The 19,298-nt window shown below is 39.3% G+C and overlaps 1 protein-coding gene across 3 annotated transcripts in view; it reads left to right on the forward strand.

The window, feature by feature from the left end:
- CNTNAP5 (contactin associated protein family member 5) overlaps positions 1-19,298 on the forward strand; it is an 810,836-nt gene that overhangs the window by 652,987 nt on the left and 138,551 nt on the right. For all 3 annotated transcript variants that reach the window (XM_058715579.1, XM_058715580.1, XM_058715581.1), the window contains exons 14-16: positions 1,140-1,296; positions 17,310-17,437; positions 17,617-17,787. In XM_058715579.1, the coding sequence (XP_058571562.1) occupies positions 1,140-1,296; positions 17,310-17,437; positions 17,617-17,787 (456 nt within the window). The remainder of the gene's footprint in view (positions 1-1,139; positions 1,297-17,309; positions 17,438-17,616; positions 17,788-19,298) is intronic.

Raw genomic sequence — 19,298 nt, forward strand, 5'->3', positions numbered from 1 at the left:
GATTCTTATGATAATTATCATTTTTTGAGTAATAATTTTAATCTTCTGACATATTCCCAGTTATAAAGGAAAATTCCAACAGATTTTACTGAACTTAAAAAAAAATAAATTGCCAAAAACAAGACTCCAAAATAGTTTTCTGTTTATTATATAAACCTGAAATCAGAGTTTATATACCAGATGTATAGGTTAAATATGACATTCAGAAGGAATTATTCGGCCCACCCGCACAATTGATCTTCAGAAGGTTTTATTGTTTTCCTTCTAGTCTTTGAACTTGGAATATATGACCTCTGTTTAAACAAATTAGAAGCTATGGTAATCCAGGGTACCACCATTCTTTCTTCACCTTAGTGTCCCCCTGCCCTCAGAGTCTATGAGAAACTGAGACCAATCTTGGCCCTCATGCTGTTATTTTACCTTTGGTAATTTTATAAGGAAATTAATTATTGTATCTGTAACTTAAAAAATTTTGGTCTGAAATCTAGCCCAATTTAATTAATTGTGATACCTGCCTGATTTGAGTTTGTGACCCTGTCTCTGACCATTGTGATTAACTCGTGTCCCACTACATAAATACTTTTCATGACAGTGTTGTTTTTATCTATATCTTTATATGTATATAGATATGGGTATGGATATAGATATATAGATACAGATGTGTGTATATGGATACATAGATTTGTATGTATGTAGATAGATAGATAGATAGATAGATAGATATACAGGGAGAGAAAGAAAGAAAGAAAGAAAGAAAGAAAGAAAGAAAGAAAGAAAGAAAGAAAGAAGAAAGAAAAGAAGGAAGGAAAGAAAGAAAGAAAGAAAGAAAGAAAGAAAGAAAGAAAGAAAGAAAGAAAGAAAGAAAGAGGAAAGGAAAAAAGAAAAAGAAAAAAGAAAAAAGAAACAAAGGGAGAGAAAAGGAAAGAAGAGAAGAGAGGAAGTGAGAGACAGAATATATATAGTATGTGTATGTATATATGTATAGATACATATTACATATATATAAGTATATATGTATATCTATATCTATATCTATCTATATATATATCTATATATATATATATATATATATATGTATATTCTTCAAGACACTTTCGTCTCAGCTTCTGACACCCTCTGCAAACTATCTTGTCTTTCAGATGGAACACCATTTACCTGGTGGATTGGGCGGTCTAATGAAAGGCACCCTTACTGGGGAGGTGCCCCTCCCGGGGTCCAGCAGTGTGAATGTGGCCTGGATGAGAGTTGCCTGGACATTCGACACTTCTGCAATTGCGATGCTGACAAGGATGAATGGTAATGGGGATCATGATCTTTCTGCAGTTGTGGAGGAAACACATTAATTGATGCATAAAATTTCCCCCAAGAGAAAAAGACATGGTTGAGAAATTCAATATAAACTAGGTCCCCCTAATGATTGTGATTGTTTGTAACTTGGAAAATTGCCAGCTCTAGTACTTTTAGGGCTATCACTGAGGTTTGTAACATAAAACACGTCACCTCATCACCACCTTCTATTCTGAACGTTCGTTTTTTTCACAACAGAATGAACTGTAACATTAAGCTTTGCCATGTAGTTGGTGTTTCTATAATGTGTGGAATATAGCTTCTGGGAGAGAGTGGGGGAGGTAGAGATGTGTAATCATACAAACTGTGTCTTCATTCTCCCATTTTCCCACTGATGTTTCAGTCACCGGCCCACCCTCTCCTGGCCAATACAATGATAACAAAGGAAATTTATATTTATTGAACATCTACTTAATCTTCACACAAAAAAAACCCATACTAATTCCTTATAATTGTCTCACTTTTGCATCTTGAGGTTGAGGAATGTGGTTTACAGAGAAGTTGAGTAAGGTCACTGACCCACATGTATTAAGTGACGGATGCAGAATTTGAACTCAGTTATGGCTGGGGCCAGGGTCTCTCTTCCTCTCCCCTACCTTATTACTTTTGTAAGGTTAAGGCCCTTTGTCCTTCAAGTGAACTACCTGTTTTTCACTGTATTATGAAAATACAGAACATTTCCAAGACCATTTTGTTGTCACTGAATTTCAGGCATTCTTTAGTTTTGGCTTTGTAATTTTGCTTGCTTCATGAAATTCTGCTCAATTAAGAATTCCTAAGTCCAACTGCTTTTAACCCACTTAAAAATTTTTAAGTACTTTTTCTCTGGTGTTTAAATTGATAACAGCAGAGACTGTTTTGAATAAAACTTAAGGTAGAGTCAAAATTTAAATTCAATGAGGAAAGGACCAAACACCTCCACCAAGTTCTTCTAGATGGGCCACCCTTTCAGAACGCTGTAGGGCTGCCTGGGCCCTGAGGCAAGTTACCTCAAAATCTTCACATGGGTAAAATCAAACAAAGTTGACTGGAGGTAGGATGGACTTCTCCATTCTTTGGGCCCCCACTTTACCCCACGGTGCCTTCTATCATAATGTCATGAAGACCTGCAATCAATTATAACTCATATTTTGGATGGAGACTATGTCTTTTAATATTATATCCCTCAGGATCTATCCCTTGTGCAGTAGAAACTCAGTGGTAGTTAACTGAATAAATGAATTTAGAAGACCTCTGAGGATGAGGGATGACCACAAAATGGCTCCTCCAAAGCTTGAGAGATTTTTGTGGAAAAGTTAAATGGTTTTGTTGCCAGGAAAACATAGTCAAAATGATCTGCAATCAGCAGCTTAGAATCACTCACTTTTGCATGATTCATTAATTCCCCTTCTCTATGCTTGACATCAGAAATTATAGATGTATACACCTAAATGGAAACACCTTTCTTTCATTATGTATAGTCAGAGAAGTTGATATGGGGCAGTAGAATATAAAGAGAAGGTGAAGTGTTTCTCCTAATTACCTTCAATTCACTCCCTAGTGGCTGAACTCTTTGATCTTTGCTCACTGTTTTATTTCCTGTGGTATGGCCCTTTGCATACAGGACACTGCCTGAGTGCCTTTCCTTCCTAGGGAACAACTGACCAGGACTGGGCTTAATTTATTAAGCAATGAGGGGCAGTGGGAGAGAATGACATCGTATTACTTAAAAATAGGCCACCATGTTGATATGTTTCCACACTCTCTTCTCTAGGATTTTCCACTGACTCTCTCTTTTACTCAGATTACACCCTCTTCCTTGTTTGACCTGCTCACTAGTTGACTAAGCTTTGAGCCCTTTATAAAGTGTTGACTCAACTTCATCATCTAGGCTGTACCCAGAGGAACACTTCAAAATGTCCTTTCTGTCAACTCTGGTGTCATCATACCTCTATCAACATAGAAGTTACTGCATTTTTCATATCCTTTTCCAGTTCCTTTAAAGCCAGGGAAAAACCGCCATTACCTGCCACTTTCTGTGGCAAACAACCTTTATTAGAGGCAGCAGCGTTTTATTTTAGATATAAATTTTGTTCAACAACCCACATAGCAAAGATCAAGAGAACTGACCAGACCTTTCTTTTGTAAAGATGCCTACTTCACCAAGACTAGAATAACACATTGAGTGTCTCAGGGCAAAATCCAGGTGAGATCAGGGAGTTCCTTCTGTCATTCTTATGAAGGAGCAGAGGCTGAGATTCTGATTTAACTCTTCTGGATTTCATTCCTTTGTCTTCGGACAGTCACACACTCTAATATATTGAGTCTGGAAAATACCCTGTTATAGAAGCAACTGCATGTACTATTCCATTTGACATTTACTCACATATCACCTGTTTATTGAGTGCCTAGTCTATGCCAGTCAAGCAGTCTGCTTTGCAGAGAAAGCCAAAGGCATTGTAATCTCTGCCCTTGAGGAACTCACGGAACAGTGAGGGGGAAAAATAGTTAGTTAGCAATATATGGATCTTTGTGATGAATTTGGTAATAGAGATAAGTATAGATGTGCCCAGACCTGTGGTGGATATGGGCTGAGACAAGTGGCAATTAGGTTTTGAAGGACCGAAAGAAGTTAGCTAAAGTTAGTATAGTATGGGTAGGTAGAACCTTCATATGCTCAGACAGGGAAATGTGAAATAATATAAGAATCACTACTTCTCCTACACACAAATATTTTGGTGTGTTTGTTGCCCCGTTTTCATGTGGGGGATTTATAAGAGAGGAAGACAGGAAAGAAGACTAAATCCAGATCAAGAAGCTTCTTGTATTTGAAATAGTAATGAGATCCCTTTGTCTATACCAAGATTGTGGACACAGAATATCCTTTCCAATATGAACCCTGCCAGAGCCTTGTGGAAATGCATTCATCACTTATCTATTCAAGTCTATTATTTAATGCAGAAGAGAAAAGGATAAAAGCACACAGGATTGTGAAATAGTCATGTTTTTGTTTTTCTTTTTTTTAACATTCTTCCAACCACATTCTTAGCTTCCATGTGGTCAAGCTGGCTTTCCACACATCTCAAATTTTTGTTTCAGAAGAGAGTGCCCCTATTAGTATCACTGGTGTTTCAAAATGCTCCTAAGAAACCTCAAATATATTTATCTTGTACAGTTCCCTCAAGTTTCTGCTTTTGGTAAAATTGGTCAGAAAACTGATTTGGGCTGGTGGAACATCTAGCTGATAGCATTTTGATGTATTACAACTTCTGGGTAATATTGTCGCTTAAAAATGTTACCTATCATGCACTGAAGTGTTCTTGGCATTTTATGTGCTCTATTTCATAGCGTCATCCCCACAACGCTTGAGGTGGGTTTTATCATCTTTTTTGCCCAGAAAAGGAAACTGAGGCTCTGAGATGGTAACCTCAGTTCAGATCACGTGCCTAAGGGGGCAGAGTGGGATTCCTGCTGAATCCAAGGATACTCTTGGTGACTACATAAAAGGAGCCACCAATTTGAGATTTTCAGTTGTGACAGCAGGTGGGGATGCCAGAGACCTCTCCCAGGGCTTCTCCAATCACACCGTGGCAGCCTGTGGGTTTCCTTTTGCTAAAACAGGCTGCTCTGGGAGGCTCAGCCATCTTCCAGGCCTCTGGTAGTTGATAATAGTTTATTCTGTTTTAATCAACCTCTGGAACTGAATACATTGCTGCCAGACCAAGTAAAGGGGGAAAAGGAGCATGTGGTGGGTGGGAGGGGAGGTGAGTCAGCCCAGAAGACGGAGGTGGATGGAGGGGAAAGAAGAACTTGACAAACACCAAAAGCACAACTCTTTCTTAGAGTAAAGGGAAGCGTCAGGTAGGCATCACGGTCAGGTGTTCTATCTCCAGGGGTTTCTGTCTCAGCCAGAGAACTAAACAGAAGGAAAAAAAAAAGGAAGAGAAATGAGTAACAGTTTTATAGTCAATGATTGTAAAGGAACTTGTTTCCAACTTAGTGGTTTGACGTATAGAAATCTTGCCAGTCGGGTGTTTTCTGATCCCATTACTTCAGACTGATGGACTGTGGGGAATAACGGAGGACACTGGGGGCAGTTCCAGGCTGGAGACAGCACAGGGACAGTGGAGCTGTGTGGGTGGGAAGCTGTCAGCCAAGTAGAGGGATCCAATGGGAGGAGGGATCCAATTGGAGGAGGCAGGGAGAGCCTCCTAAGGGTCCCTGTTGGTGGGGGCCCATGGCCCTAATGAGGACTTTGTTCAACCAAACAACCAGGTGGAATTGAAATGAAGCTCTGTTGCTTAACAGTAGAACATTTTTAAAAATTTATTCATAAGAAAGTATAGACATTTTTATATGATTTTCAGTAACTCTGTTCTTTGCCTTTTGTCCTTGATGTACCCTTACATAAAGCGATATGGTACAAGATAGGAAGAGAAAATGGTATAAGGTTTAAATTCTGGTCATCTGGTCATCCAAAAAAAGGGAACCTATTATTCTGTTTCTTAAAAAAATATATATACAGGATATTTTTAGATTTTTTTTCAGTATATGGAATCCTAAAGCTTCAAACCATTCTTTTGCCATTGATTCCACTTCTCTACCACAGAGAAATTATTTAATAAATGGTGTCAAATCCATGAATGAACAATTGAATGTGTTCCGTTGGGCATATTTTTACTTTCCGTAGGTCAGGCCATGGTCATTGTAGGATTAACTGATCTTTATTTCATTGTTAGCTGTTATCCAGCTTTTATAACCTCACAAGAAACATTCACCCAAAGTTTAGCCTAAACTTTCCGCCACACATTCATTTCCCTTCTGGCTCTCAAAGAGTAGTTGGAAGTGGCCACTGTGCTCCAAAAGTTATCTTTTTATACATTTGCCTTCAACTTTTCTCTTTGGTAACTTCACATCTAATCCAGTCCCAGGACTTTGACCTTCACAAAGACCCTTCCTGCTTTTCCCGCAAGATTTACTGAGACCGTTGCCTTCAGGAGGAGGATGCTGGATACACCCAAGGGGTTTAGGATTCTGCTGTTCCCTCACATAGGCTGTTCTGTGGTCTCGCAGACCTCCTTTCTTCAACCTTCCACCCCTGAGATTCCCAGACTTGGGACAGGAATGGTGCCTCATTCTTGGTAGTGTCCTAAGATGGCGCAGGAGTCCTGAATCCTGAGAGAAAGGAAAGGATCACCTCAGAAAACACTAAGATTCTATGTTCTTTGCTGGTTAAATTTTATTATTCATGAAACTGTTTATGAGCTGTTCTACTGCCTATTGAGTTTTGAAAGTGCGTTTGTTCCTAGCAGGCAGAAATTATGAAAGCTTTATCTGTATTTTTACTTGCACTCTATGAATTCCCACATGCATCTAGTACTGTAATCAGTACTATAATCAGGGCCTGCACCTCATGTTAGAGAGAAGTATGCATGGCACATGGTAGGTCCTTCATGCATTGACTGCTGAAACAAGGAATGAAATAATGAATCCATGGGGTTTCCTTTCTCCCCATCCTCTCTCCCTGGCCAAATATGCCCTGCACTTACTAGCTATTGTCTGCTGTTTAATTCATTACATTTCCACTTAAAATGTATATCTTGGGGCAACTTGCTTTGGCTTGTTTAAACTATCCCATGACTAGATTTCAGATCGTTTTTAGACAGAATGTGTCGTGGTGCATCTATTCTCTCAATAGAAAAAGCATCACATACTCAAGAAAAGAAGGAACAGCACAAAAATGGGGGAAAAGAACCTATATCCAGAGGGTGATAATTCAAAAGTATATCACATCATTATTTTATAGAATTCTAAATGGAGTGAAATAGTTGATATCTTACCAAAGACAGCATTAGGGATTGTTTTCTGTTTGTTTATTTGTTTGTTTTAGTTTAGTGCTGCCACCATCTATCATTTCTTGGGAAAATATTCAATATAAGGAATTTAAGACCTGTTGTTTCTAGAAAACAACGCTCAGTTATAAAATACTTGTTAGTGTTTTAGACTCAGACTTTTATTACATCAGTTCTCTGTCAGGCTGTACAAATACAGTCTCTAAATTGTCTGTGGAATCGCATTACTTGGGTAATTGCAAAATTGTGAGTATCAGAAATAGAACTCGAAGTCAATATGAAGGTTAAGAGTTTGCATTTATATAGTATATTTTATATAACATTTTGATTCGGATTGTTACTGTATAACAATATATTATAATTATACTGAAAAATGCAGTGGGACTTTGGCTTCTATTTTCATTTGCATACTTATCACTAAGTGTACAGCATTACTCACCTAACAGTAGCTCTTACTCAGATCCAAATTACATGAGCTGCTTACCTCTTTTATCTGCTCTGCAAATTTGCTCACAATTGTCAGTTCTGACTCACCCAATTTAGGTTTCTATATTTAACAAAGCATAAGGGCAATATTTCTCTTGATTTTTTTTTAAATTTTAGGAGCTCATTTTCATAAAATAAATCCATTCTATTATATACTTACTATAAAAGCTCAAATATTTCAGAAATATTTAAGCAAAAAAGTAGAATCTCCTTCCTCACCACCACTTGGAATCCATACTTGTGCTCTGTATATATAATCTGACACCTAAAGATAATAGTTGGGCACATAAGGTACTTCTACATATAAATATCTTCCTATGTGTATGTCATATTCACTAAATGTGAGATCATATTGGGGTGCTTGGGTGGCTCAGTCAGTTAGGCGTCTGACTTCAGCTCAGGTCATGATCTCGCAGTTCACGAGTTCGAGTCCTGCATGGGGCTCTCTGATGACCACGCAGAGCCTGGAGCCTGCGTCAGATTCTGTCTCCCTCTCTCTCTGTCCCTCCCCCCACTCAAAAATAAATCAACATAAAACATTAAAAAAATGTGAGATCATATTAAACATATTATTCTGCAGCTCACTTTTCTCACATAAAATATGTCTTGGAGAGCTTTTACTTGGCATCATTAAATAAGCATGAAAACAAGTATATCCTGTCCATTTTAATAGCTGCAAAGTATCCATAGTATGTCTGTATCATAAGTTATTTTACCGTTCCTTTATGATAAACCTTTTCCTTGTCAGTGACTTTTCAGTCTTAGGGGGAAAAACGCTGCAGTGAACATTTTTGAGTCTTGATTTGCAAGACTCTTTGAAAATTATTATTTCTACTGCATAGACCCTTAACTTAAAATTGTCAAATTATCCACTTTTCTATTTTGGTAGGTGTGGCCAAATTGCCAAAGGAACTTAGGATGTTACCCAGACCACAAAGGGGATCAGTTCAGATCTGGACGCCCTGACTCTGGGGGACATGCTCCTCTACCTGAGGAGAAATATGCAGAACTCAGTAGAGGCAAACATGGCCACAGAGAGAGACATCAGATACAACTTCTTTTTGCTCAGAACTTGCTGGACACCTTAGCCAAGTGTGGACAGCTGTGATGGGCCCCAGGTGATAATGAGTTCCTCTCCACTTCCTTCTCTCTGCCTTGGTCATTTCTGCCATGACTGGTATTGCTTCTGAGGTCTATGGGGACCCTCTAGGCTAACTACAGATAAATCCTAGTGTTTTCTGCATTTTTCTCAAACTGTACAGTCTTCTTCATTAAGAACAGGAGGAGGAGGAGAAAAACAGTAGGAGAGGGAAGGAGGAAGAGAGAAAATAGTTCTATCTCCTTTGTAAATCTGCCTTATAGATTTGCAGTAAAAATAGGATGAACTAATACCCATAATACACCTGGAGCACACAACTGGGGTGCCTGGGTGGTTCAGCTGGTTAAGCAGCCGGCTATTGATTTTGGCTCAGGTTGTGATCTTGTGATTCGTAAGATTGAGCCCCACACCGAGCTCTGTGCTGACAATGTGGTGCCTGCTTTGGGGTTCTCTGTCTTCCTCTCTCTTTGTCCCTACCCTTTTCACACACTCTCTCTCTCTCACTCTCTCTCTGTCTCAAAATAAATAAATATACCTTAAAAAAAAGAACACACAATTGTAGCTACCTTTGCTGGCAGCACCCTCATTTTCTGGATATAAAATGTAATTTATCTCTAAGTATCATTTTATTATGTAATGAGATGATCAAATCCTGGATTTGTCATTTAAGTAACTATACAGCCTAAATCATTTAGCCTCTCTGAGCTTCAGGTTCCAATTTTATTTAAAGGAAAGAAAGAAAGAAAGAAAGAAAGAAAGAAAGAAAGAAAGAAAGAAAGAAAGAAAGAAAGAAAGAAAGAAAGAAAGAGAAAGAAAGAAAGAAAGAAAGAAAGAAAGAAAGAAAGAAAGAAAGAAAGAAAAAAAGAAAGAAAGAAAAAGAAAGAAAGAAAAGAAAGAAAGAAAGAAAGAAAGAAAGAAAGAAAGAAAGAGAAAGAAAGAAAGAAAGAAAGAAAGAAAGAAAGAAAGAAAGAAAGAAAGAAAGAAAGAAAGAAAGAAAGAAAGAAAAGGGGAGGGGAGGGGAGAAGGGAAAGGAAGGGAAGGGAAGCGAAGGGAAGGGAAGGGAAGAGAGAGAGAAGAGAAGAGAAGAGAAGAGAAGAGAAGAGAAGAGAAGAGAAGAGAAGAGAAGAGAAGAGAAGAGAGAGAAGAGAAGAGAAAAAAGAAGAAGCATATCTCTGGTATCTCTGTTGAGTCCTGGCTGAGTTAGCAGTAACTTCTGCATCTAGCTGATGTGCCATGTATTTATTTCTCAAAAATTTGTTAGTCATCATATTTATTATTTTCCCTAGTTTTCAGTGTCTTAAATAAATGGGAGGAAGCAATATTGATTTATTGAAGTTAATTTCTAAGAAAAAAATACCTACATCTATGTCATAAAATAAATAGAATTAAGTAGCACACTGGAACACTCATAGGTGAAATGAGGAAAGAACAATGAAGGCCCCTCTCCCCAAAGACAGGGCTGCCCTCTGAAAGTTCACTAGTTAAAATCATCCTGTAATGGATGGGTCTTCCCGCAACAGAAATAAACCAAGAGATTGCTTGTAAATGTGTAACCGAAGAGTTTGTGGGCTCCCAGAACTCCTGTCAAGGTGACCCCCGTGTAATCTCAGGGAATGCAGGGCTGGAAAATGATTGAAAATTAGTAAACTGAAACCTAGTCAATTGAATTGTATCTGGTGTGGAGAAAGCCTGTGTGAACCGAATGGGGATGGTCAGCCAGAGACCCACGAGGACAGCTCAAGGACTCAGGGTCAGTGCTATTATTCCAGCACGGTTCAGAGAAGATGTAGGCTAACTGTGGGAAGGAGCAGTGTCCCCATGCAAAGGAGGGAGACAAGGAGACCAGAGGAGCAAGGTGATGACAGCAAAGGTGTGCTGTTCAAATCCTGGCCTCTCCACTTGAAAATGATGCACCCTAGGAAGTTCAGTCACCTCTGTGAAGCTCCACTTCCTCTCCTGCACAAGGCAGGTGATGATTACAGCATTGTCATAAGGATGTTCTGTGGACTAAATGACAGCATGTGTGAAAATCTACTTTTATGCTCACATGGCCAGGGAAAGGCAAGAGGCAGCTCCCACGTTCACATTCAGTGATAGGAAGCACTCAGCTGAGCCTCAGAGCCAGCAATAGGTTCTAAGAATAGCAGCCCTAAACTGGAGTAATGCCTCTGACCCCTGGGTCATTTTCTTCAGAACTCACCCTCCACGGGGACGCCTGGGTGGCTCAGTCAGTTAAGCGTCCGACTTTGGCTCAGGTCATGATCCCGATGGCTTGTGAGTTCAAGCCTCATGTCAGGCTCTGTGTTGGCAGTATGGAGCCTGCTTGAGATTCTCTCACTCCCTCTCTTTCTGCCCCTCCCCTGCTCATGCTCTCTCTCTCTCTCGCTCTCTCTCTCTCTCAAACATAAATAAACATTAAAAAAATTTTTAGAAATAACACTCTGTAAAAGGTAATTATGGTTTTAATAAGAATTTTATTGTACACTTAACCCTGTTAAATATTTTGGAAGTTGGACCATACCTCTAAGAGACAGAGACCTCTTATCATAACCAACCAACTTTTAAATAAGAGTATGAATCATGGTTCACATTGCTGAGTATGTTTCTGGGAGTCTTATGGTGGAGAATGAGAGCAGGAAGACAGTAGTGAGCTTGACACCAGAAAGCCAATGTAGGTAACCATCACCAAGGCCTGGGCGAAGACCCATGAGCTCCCTCTAAATAAAACTGAGGCCTGGAGGGTGAGGATAAGGCAGTTGGATGGAGAGACATAAAGCAGGTGAGCTTGGTGGAAGTGGTTGATGAAGAATGAGGGAGGAGTGAGACAAAGAGAGAAGACCTGTGTGTGTATGGCCTCAGTCACTGGGAGAATGGGGCCGTGTCCTTCACAGGACTGAGTAACACAGACAAGTAGAGGAACAGATCCCTGGAGCAGCGACAAGTGGAGGGGGCTGGGGCATATTCGTTAGAGATGACAGTTGACATCCAAGGAAGGTGTTCGGTAGGCAGCTGAAAGACTATGTGTTCATTGTGTCTGTGACGGGAAGGAAGGCAACGCTGTGAAATGCTGCCACAGAGTGGAATGAGTTAGGGGCTGACATATTCATGGAAGTTAGCAATTCAGTGAGTGGGGCTGCCATGGTATGAAAGGAGAGAAGGCTGGTTGGGGGAGAAGAGGGCCATGAGATAAAGAGGGAGAATGCAGACAGTTCTGTGAAGAACTTTCCTGGCACTAGTGAATGCTACTTCTGTTCATATCCAGAGCAGATCAGTCAAACCAGGCCTCCAAAAATCTCCATCTGTGGCAGTGTTTTCTTAATTAATTTTATACTCATAAAATCTTGAGGGTCATGAAAATTTCCTAATAATAAGGTAATATTGGGTGGACTTTGGCTGTATTCATAATACCCAGTCCTGGTTTTGTTTTCTCCCATCTATTTGAGAAGAGCACTCTGGTTTCAAGTTTCTAGAATGTTTTAGAAGAACTATAGTTTCTGACATGTTTAAATATTTGCAAAATTGTCTTGTTTTGCCCCTCATGTTTCTTATGCTGGGAATAGAAAACAAGCCTCCAGACATGTTCTGGTCAGTATAGGGAACAGAGGAATAGATATGGCCTCCTGGTGTGGACTTGCCTATGTGGCCACAGTCGATGCTTGCATTCGCTTTTTTGACAACCAACTGAGAGCCAACCTTCAGTCTAATCCCCTATGTCATTTTTATTAGGAAGTCTTAAGAACGAAGACCAAAGGGAGATAATTGCCTTAACCAAAGTTAGGATGGAATTACTGGCAAGCATCAATACAGTTCTTCAGACTTGCAAACTTGCTCATGGGCATTTAGTTGGCCATTCTTCCCACCCAGCCATGGAAGGTGAAGGGCATTATGTCACCAGCTCAAGGGAAGGGTGTGCTGAGGGTCTTGAGACTGATGCACTCAGATTCACGCACAAGGGCTTCAAAGTTAGCTGGGGCCTTAAGGTTTTGCATAATTTTCTAGATTTCTCTACCTTATGCATAATGATATTTATTTATTTATTTATTTATTTATTTATTTATTTATTTATTTACTTTGGAGTGACTGAAAGCAATAAGAATGTAAAAAGGAAACAAAAATCTCTCTTGATAGGTTGAGTTACCCAAATGACTCTACTAAAAGCAGCTTACCGAGCAGAAGTGAACTAAAATTGGCTGATGAAAAAATAAATGACAGCATGTGACTTTTCACCATATTTTACCCGTGATTCACTAAAGAAATCAGTGGCCCCTTTTTGCCTCTGCAATTCTGAATTTGGTAAAATCCCAAGATGCAGATAATAAAAGGAAGGGGAGACCACATTTCCTCTTACATGTCCTTTCATTGACCCTTGTGTGTTCCCTGAGGACCACATGTCTGTCCCTTGTACCCTTGCAGCCTCCAGAAGCTGGAGTCACTGACTGCCTTCTGCTCATTCATGCCAACCGTGAAGCTCCCTTTGTTATTTTTCTTTAAAAAATTCTTTTTATTTCACTTTTTTAAAATTTCAAAGCTTACAGGGAATTCTAATAATTATTGAATCCCCACCTTGTGTTAGTGTGTGGTTTTATATACGTTATCTCCTTCCATTTATATAGTATCAAATTGATATTATTAAAAAAAACAAATTGAGGGGCGCCTGGGTGGCGCAGTCGGTTAAGCGTCCGACTTCAGCCAGGTCACGATCTCGCGGTCCGTGAGTTCGAGCCCCGCGTCAGCTCTGGGCTGATGGCTCGGAGCCTGGAGCCTGTTTCCGATTCTGTGTCTCCCTCTCTCTCTGCCCCTCCCCCGTTCATGCTCTGTCTCTCTCTGTCCCAAAAATAAATAAAAAACGTTGAAAAAAAAAATTGATATTATTATCCCCATTTTAGAGGTAAGGAAACTGAGGCCCAGAGTGACCTCACTGACATTTTATAACTAGTGTCTTGAGACACATGGATTCAACCCATAACTGTCTGGTCAAAATGGCAGTTCTTTTCCACTACAACACAATGGCTTCTGCACTTATAAAGTACTTAAGTGCCCTGTACCCTTAGGAATAGGCTCGCATATTGTTCCAAAGGAAGACAAAGTCTATAAAATGTGTGCCCTTAAGAAGGTAAGTTCAAACAAAAGAGAAAGGAAAACAAGTCAATGTGTGGAAAGAAATGTATAGCTCTAGACTCCCTACTTATCACTAGGCACCACCCTAATTTGTATCACTGGGCATCATCGTATGGTTAAAATCCACCACCAAAGCCCCCAGGTATCCTACCCATTGATGCTTTGAAATCATACTGTCACTCACAAATTGAATTAAATCCACTTTTCTTCTCCCTGTGACATTAAGAGCATGAATAAATACGCAAAATATTGTTGATACCTAGATTGCTCATAGACTGCACACAACCCTCACCTGCATTTTATTGGCCAGTGCAATGTTGGCTCCCACCATATCCTTCCTTCCTTCCTCCCTCCCAATCACTTACTTTCTTTCTTTCTTTCTTTCTTTCTTTCTTTCTTTCTTTCTTTCTTTCTTTTTCTTTTTCTTTCTTTCCTTTCTTTCTCTTTCTTATAGAATTTTAAATCCTTTGTCAAGGTTTGAAAATTGAGAAGTTTTGCATTAATATTCCAGTCTGACCCACTTGTTTTACATTCATGAATATCATTATTACTTGTTACTAATGGATCCACTGTCTCCTTTAGCCAGAACAACTGTTTTTGACCAGTTTTCCTCTCTCTCTCTCGAACGTATGTGTCAGGTTCCATTTATTATCTAACACAAAACTGGCTTCACTCATTTTTATTACTTATTTGGCCCTTGTAGGGAATTACTCATTTGGCCCCTGTGTCTATCATAATTCAACAACTTTGGAAAGCAACTTCCTTTTTTTTTTTTTTTTTTTTTTTTAGTTGTCAGATCTAAAAAAAAAACCCATTTTTGGTATTGTGTCTTGCATCATCAAACTTTTTTCTCTGTTATTTGGAAGAGATTTTTATCCTCAGAGTGCTTTTTGTATATTACAGCACTTTAACCCAGGACATCAAATTGAGGCAGACAAATTGTCAAGTGTGTAAGGGAGGCAGTAGTTAGCATTGATGGACAGGCTTCAGAATCAAACATTTTCACCCTGAAAATGAAAGTGGAGAGAAAATCCTAAAGCAAAATGGTTTCTTCAGGGTTGCATATGTGTTTGTCTGTATTCTACTTTGACTATGTGGAATTTGCTTTGAATTCTCTGCTTGAAAAGATATTGGAGTATGAAGACTAAAATTTTATTCTGTGTCTTTGTAACATTCATAGAAATCCTTTGAAACATAAACTAAAGTCTTATGCCCGGCCCTTTGAATGGCCTCTAAATATGGTACTCAAATAGTAGAAAATGGATTAGTGCATTTCTTTACCTTTTTGGCTACTTGACCTGAAGGGTATGTGTGCAGGTGAATATTTCATTTATTTATAACCAAGATGGATTGGTAGGTTTTTCTCCAAATCTCATGAGTTGGATGCCAAAACTTAACATTTAATTTTCTGTAGTGTCTTGTATAGTAGGCGATATTCAATACAGAATCATAGCTGGAGGTGTGAAAAAATGGATTGACTTGTCTGAGGCTGCAGAGGGTTCAGGGACAAAGATAAGAACTAAAATGAGTATTACCACCACCATTTCTGAACAGTTACCATAGCTCAGGCACCATGCTAAGTGACTATATGATCTCATTTAATTTGTTCAATAACTCTGTGGTATAGACTTTATCTCCATGTTAAAATTGAGGACTGCATGGAATCTCAGAAATAAAATGATTTGCCCAAGTTAAAACAGCTAGGAACTGGGGACTTGGGGTTCCAGAACCAATCTGTGTGCTTCTAAAACTATGTCCTTGAAGCATTACATCACATTACTGCTGCCAGGCTTCCCAGTTAAGAATTTGGGATACTGTTTTCTTGGTCTCTAAACTCAGAGATGTACATTCTATATAATGCTAATGAAATATAACATTGGTTTTGAGTGTTTTGTTGACTTCTTTGTGACTACAGAGAGACAACCAGTATGAATCTGCTTCTTTGTGTTGTTGTTACTTTGCCTTGAATGTTGGTGCGTGGTGCTGGGTCTCCCAATTCCCAGGCACAGGCAAGATGATCCATCCAGTGCTTAACTGAGGTTGTATAGGTGGAGAGTCCAGCCCACTCTGTGGGGTTCTCAGACTGCCCCCATAGGATTGAGTTTGGCTTGCCATTTAAAGTTGGTAGCATGCCTGATGGATGAAGCATGGACATGAAAAATGCCCCATCATCTTTTCTAGCAGGGAACCTGATGCTCAGATCAGTAAAATGGAACAAGACCATAACGCAGAGTTTGCCTTGCACGCTTAAAAAGGCTATTGAAGAATGTTGGTTACTATCTCAAGACTCGCTGTGGTATAAAACATTTTGTATTTTTTTTGCCCCCTGTGTTTCAGAAATTTCAGTCTTTTGTTAGTCATGAGTTTCAAATTATCATGTCAGGATGAAATACACAATATACAGGCATCTTCAAAGTCTTAAAATATATGTGTATACATATATGTTAAATTTACACCAGGCTATTTATGGCATGCTTGTTAAATTTAGATGCAGGGTAGATACCGAGCATGTGACTGAGCCTCTGCCCCTTGTGTCCTGTGAACTTAGGCAAGTTATCTGATGTCTCTGAGCCTCAGTTTCCTCATCTGTGAGGGAAAATAATGGTACCCACTGCATAAGGGTGCTGTCTGGGAAAAAATATCCGCTGGTATGTTTCTGGCTCCAAATATTCATTCAATGCCAGTTTCTTACCTACACTTTTATTCTCTGTTATTAAATGGTTTGTCCTTACCATGAGTCAAAAAACACACCTTTAAAAAAGGGAAAAACAATAGCTTCATCCATTTATTTTTAACTTTTTTTTTGCCACAGGGTGACTAGTTAGTTCTCCAGCTGCATAATTAACAAAGACAAAGCCCAAGCCCTTAACTACCAACATCTTTAAAACATAGAGCACAATGAAAAGCAATAAACCAGTAACTCTAGAGACTTGTTTTTACCTAGAGTTAAAAAGGTGATAAGAAACATCCCAAGCTGATCAGAATCTGGAGGCAGGAGGCTGAAACAAGTCCTTGGAGTGATTTCAAGTGGGATTTGTGGCCCCTATTTCAAGTCAGTTACTGAGCTACCCAATCTCTTTGTGGCAAGAGAGCTGATGTTTGATGTTACATCAGCACTGCATCGGGCAGGTGGGGTGCTGTTAGCTACAGCAAGCCACAGCAAGCTCTGTAAATTACCTGTGTTTCTGGAAAGACTTAGGGAAAATGTAAATGCCACTGGTTTTTGGAAGCTGGCCAAGGATTTTGTAATTAGCATTCCAGTCTTTTGCATATGCTTATGAGATGAAGAGCCTTCTGTCTCCCCCATCCCTGCCCCCACCCTGCTGCTACAACTACCCAAATCACCTCTGAAAAGAAGAGTCTTGGAAAAAGAGTCCCTACATAATCCACATTTTCTCCTCTTTTTTTCTTAAATTTATGTTTTGCAGGACAAATGATACTGGCTTTCTTTCCTTCAAAGACCACTTGCCTGTCACTCAGATAGTTATCACTGATACCAACAGATCAAACTCAGAAGCTGCTTGGAGAATTGGTCCCTTGCGTTGCTATGGTGACCGTGAGTACTAAATGGAAAGAAGCTTTCTCTCTTCATTACATAAGCACAAGATGTTTTTATTCCCTTATCGCTTTTCCCTGCAGTGTCCCTCAGTCTTGAAAATTATTCACATGCCCATTGCTTTTCTCTATCCCATTCCAAAACAATGAATCACGCTTAAGGATTTTTTTCATTTGCAGGGCACTTCTGGAATGCAGTATCATTTTACACAGAAGCCTCTTACCTCCACTTTCCCACCTTCCATGCGGAGTTCAGTGCTGATATTTCCTTCTTTTTCAAAACCACGGCTTTATCGGGAGTTTTCCTAGAAAACCTTGGCATTAAAGACTTCATCCGACTTGAAATAAGCTGTAAGTGCCCTCATTTATGAATTTAATGTAATGCCAACAGAAGTTCGTGTGTTATCTTCACCACTAACAACTGGTATATGTGGATACTATCAGATTAATAACTCTGGACATTTGTAAAAATAGCCATGATAATTTCTGGTTCCTTCTAATGCTCTTTGTTTCATTATTACCTATCGGTATTTAGTTGTTCTGTCTTCAAAATAGGGCATTCTTTGGGGCGCCTGGGTGGCTCAGTCGGTTAAGCGTCCTACTTCCACTCAGGTCATGGTCTCGGGATTCACCAAGTTCAAGCCCCACCCCTGGCTTTGTGCTGACAGCTCAGAGTCTTGAGCCTGCTTTGGATTCTGTGTCTCCCTCTCTCTCTACCCCTTGCCCACTCACACTCTGCCTCTCTCTCTCTCTCTCTCTCTCTCAAAAATAAATAAACATTAAAAAATTTTCAAAATAGGGTCGTCCTCAAATTTCCATAGGTACCTATTACAGTGTCCTTTATCTGTCCAGAGGTACTTCTTACCTTTGACTTTAACCTTCCACACCCCAAAACTTTTTCAATACAATTTCCATGGGAAGCTGAATGTGTTCTTATTGTGCATTCTATTCACATTTGGGGTCTACTTTTTTTTTACTGTACTTTTGCTCTGAAAGTGATTTCCTGATTTATTTCCCACCATTAGGAGTGTGTGACTATCCAATCAGAATCCCCATTGTTTCTCTACCACTTGTACCTCCTAAATTTTACCCCAGGACGTGGCTCATTTTCTAACATCCCATCTCCTATATACAAGTTGTATTCATTAATGATCATAAAGATAAATGAAAACTAATAGAAATGCAAATGGCAAAATGTGCTAATATTGAACTCCTGTATGTTATCATGCCAATCAAAATTTCCAATACCAAAAAGAAAAGACAATGTAGTACATGAAAATTTTCTAATTTTAAAGTAAAAAGGGGGAAAACATCCCTGTGTATTGCTTTGTTCCGGTAATAGTCATATTCAAATGTCTGTTCATTTGACTTTATTTCTGCAAATTTGTGGATGACTTCATCAAAACTGGTTATCTTCACATGTGCATGTTCAAAACAGTATAATCAGATTTGTCCATCTATCTTCTCTTATACTGATCAAAGGATACTTTTACTAATTTTAAATGAAAAAAAAATTTTTTTCTCATCAAGCAACAGACATGTAAATTTTAGGAAAGGTTTTAAACATAAAGATAAGCTTCATAGAGGGGCACCTCTGTCACTTAGTTGGCTGGGCGTCTGACTCTTGGTTTCGGCTTAGGTCATGATCTCATGGTTCGTGGTTTCCAGCCCCGCGTCGGGCTCAGCGCTGTAGGTGCGGAACCTACTTGGGATTCTCTCTCTCTCTCTCTCTCTCTCTCTCTCTCTCTCTCTCCCTCCCTCTCCCTCTCCCTCTGCCCTTCCCCCACTCTCTCTCTCCCCCTCTCTCTGAAAATAAACTTAAAAAAAATTAAGTTTGGTAGATATTAAAAAAATATTATATT

This window comes from Neofelis nebulosa, chromosome 2, assembly GCF_028018385.1.
Source record: "Neofelis nebulosa isolate mNeoNeb1 chromosome 2, mNeoNeb1.pri, whole genome shotgun sequence".
Lineage (NCBI taxonomy): Eukaryota > Metazoa > Chordata > Mammalia > Carnivora > Felidae > Neofelis > Neofelis nebulosa.